Below are 5,438 nucleotides of genomic sequence, written 5' to 3'. Positions count from 1 at the left end.
TACATTATCTGAGATAGTTTGATTTACATCACTCTGATCCACACTCACTAAGTCTCGCACAGGACTTGTAACAGTATCACAGAGATCTGACACTCGACTCACATCTTGCAAATTGTCAGAATCATTTTCTGATATAAGTCTTGAATCAGACTCTATAGATTCATCTGTTTCAACTCTTTGAGGAATCTCAACTCTTGCATCATAGTGCTCCACATTCTCTGTGACATTCTCAGAAACTACTGCATCCTTCTGAGAGGTTTCTATTCTCTTAGGAGTCAACTGGCGGTCTTCAGGTAAAGGAAACCACACTCCATACATTTCATTCTCACTATCAGAACTTTCATCAGCATTCTGATCAACCCTGGTTTCTGTTTCCTGCATTACAGGTGCATCCTTCACTTCCTGTCCTGCATTCTGGCTGTGATCAACATTCTTCCTTCGTCTCAGAACTCTATTCCTGGGTTTCGGGACACTGTCAGGAACTTGCCGTTGTCTCAACCCTTGTCGAACAGGAAGAATGTGATTCCTGTGCAGAATCTTGACAGGTCCAGTTCCACTCTCTGGCTTAAGACGAAACACAGGTAAGTTCGGCATTTGACTTTGGATAATGTAGGGCTCAGAACTCCATCTGTCCGCCAACTTGTGTTTCCCTTGTTATCCAAGATTCCTAATCAGGACTCTATCTCCAGGAACAAGGTGAGAGTAATGCAGTCTCTGATCACATCTTCTCTTATTTCCTGCATTTTTCTTTCCAGCTTTTTCCTCCGCCAGCTCATATGCAGACTTCAGCTCCTGCTGCATAATCTTGACAAAGCGCTGGTAATATTTAGTGGAAGTACCATCACTTGACACACCAAAACTCAGATCTATGGGTAATCTAGCTTCCCTTCCGAACATAAGTAAGTAAGGCGAGAATCCTGTGGTTTCGTTCAGGCTGCTATTGTACACATGTACAAGATGTCCAATGTGACGGCTCCACTGCTGTTTCTGCCTTGGATCCAGGGTCCCCAACATGTCCAAGAGTGTCCGGTTGAACCGTTCAGGTTGTGGATCACCCTGGGGATGGTACGGTGTTGTCCGGGATTTCTCCACTCCTAACAGGTCAAACAACTCGTGGATGAGCCTGCTCTCGAAATCCCGTCCTTGGTCTGAGTGCATCCATCTAGGCAGACCATAGTGAATGAAGTATTTCTCCCACAGAACCTTTGCAACTGTGGACGCCTTCTGGTCCTTAGTCGGAAATGCCTGTGCAACCTCGTGTAGTGGTCTGTGACGAGGACATTACAGCTGAGAGTCCATGGATAAAAAATCTACACACAAGATTAGGTCCATCACTGGATAAGTGTGACAGTGGCGCTGCTCTCTTTGGCAGAGTCTTCCTCTGGACACATCTGGCAAGTTGGCAGTATGCACTGCATAGGTCTTGTCAAAACCCAGATGTCCAGTTCTTCTCAGAACTTCCTGGCAGGCACAAATGTTTACAAACTTCTGCTGACTCCCTCAAAAGGAAAGGTCCTTGTGACTTCCTTCCTGAGGCTTTAACCCTTGTCCTTGGTCCTGGTACAGAACTCCGCCCAACCCTTCGCAGCAAGCATCAACATGTAGGACGTACGGAAGCTGAGGGTTGGCAAAGACTAACACAGGAGCCTGGGTAAGCCTCACCTTCAACTCATTAAAAGCAGCTTCACAAGCATCACCTTGTCCTTGGAGACCATCTACTCCCAAATGGATCAGAGGCTTTGTACACTACTCGTTCTGGGTTGGGTCCAGCTTTGATCTTTTTCAAGCTTGCGGCAGGCAGACACCCTTGCAACAACTGATTTAGAGGGTAGGACACTTTAGAATAGTCCTTCACGAATCTTCTGTAGTATCCACAGAAACCCAAGAAAGAACGGAGCTCTGACACGTTTTGCGGTCGAGGCCAAGACTTTACAGCATCTATTTTTGAGGGGTCAGTTGAGACACCATCTTGAGACACAATGTGTCCAACATAGCTAACAGATGTCTGGCAGAAAGTACACTTGTCCAAGGATAGCTTCAGTCCTTCGCTCTGTAACCGATCCAACACCTTAAGTAGCCTCTCCTCGTGCTCCTCTAAAGTCCGTCCGAAGATAATGAGGTCATCCAAGTAGACCAACACTTCCAACAGGTTCATATCTCCCACCGTTTTTTCCATCACTCGCTGGAAGGTCGAAGGAGCCCCACAAATCCCTTGTGGCATCCGTTGGAATTGATAAAACCCCACCGGTCAAATGAAAGCAGTCTTTTCTTGGTCTTCTTCACTCAGGGGGATCTGATAATATCCACTCCTAAGGTCCAAAACACTGAACCACTGACTTCCATTTAAGCAGGCCAGAGCATCTTCAATGCGGGGAACGGTGTATTGGTCAGGGATTGTGCGACGATTCAGTGTTCTGTAGTCCACACACATCCTTATCTGGCCGTTCTTTTTCTGGACTACGACAATCAGTGAAGCGTAAGGACTTCTGGAGTCTGCAATTATTCCAGCCTCCTTCAACTTTTCCAAGTGCTGCCTAACATCCTCGATGTCGGCAGGGGCAAGCCGTCGAGACCTCTCACGAAAAGGCTTATCCTCGGTCAGTCTAATGTGGTGTTGGGTACTCTTCGAACATCCCACATCAAACTCATCGCATGAGAAGACATCCTTCCTCTCCAACATCTTTTTGACTAACCGCTATTTCCATTGCTCAGAGACAGTGGAATCGCCAAAGTTAAATGAATGCTTGTTCAGTTTAGTCTGACCACTATTCTCTCTGGGTTTAGAGACTGTAGACACAACTTCGACTGGAAACACATGAGCGATGGGCATTCCTCTTTTAATCATCACTGGACGAGAGGAGACATTTCTGATTGTAACTCCAACCCTTTTTGACTGGACAACAGTAGTAGACTGCACTTCTGCCGCTACTAGCAGTTCCTCAGGAAATCGTGATTCCTCTGGCTTATCTACTAACAGGGTCTTACCAGGAGGACCAGCGGGATATTTCAGCATCCCATAAACCCTAGTACTCTTCCCTGGAGGCAATTTCACTGGTTTAGAGCGAAGATACCAGACAGTCCCTCTACTGTCGTCATCGTCACACTTTTCAACAGCAATGATCTGTGCATAAGCATTCTTTATCTCAGGATGGACAGTCAAGGTGTGAAGAAAATCATGTCCCACTCTCTCTCTGCAGGCTTCTACCAACTTCTTGACCACAGATGTATTTGTTCCCACCAGTATATTTACATGTCCTTTCATGACAGGATCGGGACAGACCAACACAAGTGCATCTATGGATTCCGCCACTCTTGCCACAGATCCTGGAAACTCCAGCCTTAAAGACAAACAGCCATCATATGGGTACTGCTGCATGCTCAATCCCCATACTTCCAAATTTTCTATTGGTGTCAATGGCAGATGCTTCAAGTATTTATCATAGAAAGATCTGTAAAGCAGAGTGACTTGTGATCCACTATCCAGCAAAGCCTTAGCATAGATCCCTTCCACCTGGATGGGAAGAACAGAGCTAGTTCCTACTAACCCGTTCGGAAGAACTGCTGGCTCAACTTTGACTCTTTTACACTTCATGGAACGTGTCTTTCCCGGAGCTTCAGGCCGTTCCTCTACTGAGCCCCGGAGAAGTTTCCCGACGACTGTCTCATTTTGATGAGTCGCTGGTTAACTCTCCTGAGATTTTCATCCTTTGTACAGTCACGCTTTAGATGCCCATCTTCTCCTCATCTGTAACAAAATACATTGGCTTTGTTCACTGGTCTGGTTGGTGTTTTACTCTCTGCAGTTGCAGCTAGACTGTGTAGGGCAGGATGATCATGGGTTATAGGTTCCTTTGCTGCTGCTGACAAACGAGAAACCTCATTCTTAAGTTCCCTTATCTCCCTCTTTAGCTTTTCTACCTCTGAATCGCCCATGTTAGTGTTAGCGGATGACCCAGTTCTAGAAGGGGATACTACAGAGACAGCTACATTGGACTGTGCTGAACTCCTGTTTTTCAACAGAGTTTCTTCTTCTCTTACCTCCTTCATTAACTCATTGAAGGAAGGAGGGGCACACAGCTTATGGGTCATTCTCAAGCGCATAGCCACTAAGTTACTGGAAAGGGCACATCTGACTATTTGTTGCATTCGAAGATGATTCATGGCAGAGAACTCAATGCCTTTCTTCCTCAGCATACTATGCAGCATTCTGTCCAACCTCAGTATATAGGCTGAGAGCTTTTCTCCCTCACTCTGGTAAGTGCTCCGAAACTTTAGCATTAAATCTGAAGCATCCTCAGTAGTGCCAAACGCAGACTCTAGTGCACTAAGATAATCACTGAAAGTAGCAGATGGGTTACCAGTCTTCTCAAACCTTACAATGTCTGCTGCAGGACCTCTGAGACACTCTACTAATCTCTGCTTCTTGACATTATCAGAACACTGCCATTCTTCCAGAATGTGAGTAGTCTGCTCTACCCAGACCTCATACTCATCTTCCCCAGGAGGAGTTGGGATAAACCCTGAGAAAGGACGCAGCTTTCTATATCCGACTCTCTCTTCAGATGAAGCCACATGACACGTTTGAACAAGGGAATTTATGGCATCCACAAGCTGAGTGTTTAGATCAGGTGCAGGGGAAGTCAAACTTGGAATGTCAGCTAGTGATTTCCCTTCTTTTTGGAGGAAAGAGATCAACTTAAACTGGAACTCATCTTCCTTATTCTGCTTAGGTGTTTCAGCTGCAACATGAACAACCTGTGTGTACCAGCAGCCTACTTCAGGTACTCCAAGTTCTGCAGGGATAGACATCTTGGAAACGCTGTCAGCTGTTTCAAGCAAGACAAACTGCAGTCGCTTAGTTTTATCAGAGCGGCGATCAAGCACTTTGCATTTTCCAATTCCCAGAACAGCATCCAGCACACTATAGATTATTCTGTCTTCACAATCTGCAGATACATTGCTCAGAATAAGAACTCTATCCAGCTCAACATCTTTCTCTCTGCACCAAGCAATAATCTCGCCAACCTCCATTTTGTTCACTTGTGTCATTTAGAATATTTCCTCAGAAAACAGGTAATGACTGTTTAGCATTAAAGCACTTTAAACAAAAATCAAAAAAAAAAACACAGTTTGCAAATAATTTGCTTTCACTTTCTTTTTTCACAGAACAAGTTCACTGTTTTTTGAAAACACAATCTGAATAATCTGAATGATCCCGGACGAGCCCCCACAAAAATGTAGCCCTCTCACCAATAAATATGGCTCAAATGAATTATATCTAGGGGAACTTGCAAATTAATAATAACCTGGTGAGAGGCACATTTCTAAATTTACTCAATTTACATAAAAAAAACCCAGATCTTCAGATATCACTATAAGTGTTAGTTTAGTGTTTTATAATTAGACAGTGGAAGTAGAGAAACAAACAAAAAACATCA

The 5,438-nt window shown here is 44.7% G+C and overlaps 1 protein-coding gene across 1 annotated transcript; it reads right to left on the bottom strand.

Moving 5' to 3' along the window:
* Positions 1–3,741: 3,741 nt before the first annotated feature.
* On the bottom strand, positions 3,742–5,031 carry LOC125268175 (paraneoplastic antigen Ma1 homolog). Its single transcript, XM_048190265.1, has one exon. It carries the CDS (start codon positions 5,029–5,031, stop codon positions 3,742–3,744), a length of 1,290 nt encoding a protein of 429 aa, XP_048046222.1.
* Positions 5,032–5,438: the final 407 nt, after the last annotated feature.

This window comes from Megalobrama amblycephala, linkage group LG5 (assembly GCF_018812025.1).
Source record: "Megalobrama amblycephala isolate DHTTF-2021 linkage group LG5, ASM1881202v1, whole genome shotgun sequence".
Classification (NCBI taxonomy): Eukaryota; Metazoa; Chordata; class Actinopteri; order Cypriniformes; family Xenocyprididae; genus Megalobrama; species Megalobrama amblycephala.
Note: the sequence above shows the minus strand (reverse complement) of the source record. Positions and strands in the feature narration are given on the sequence as shown.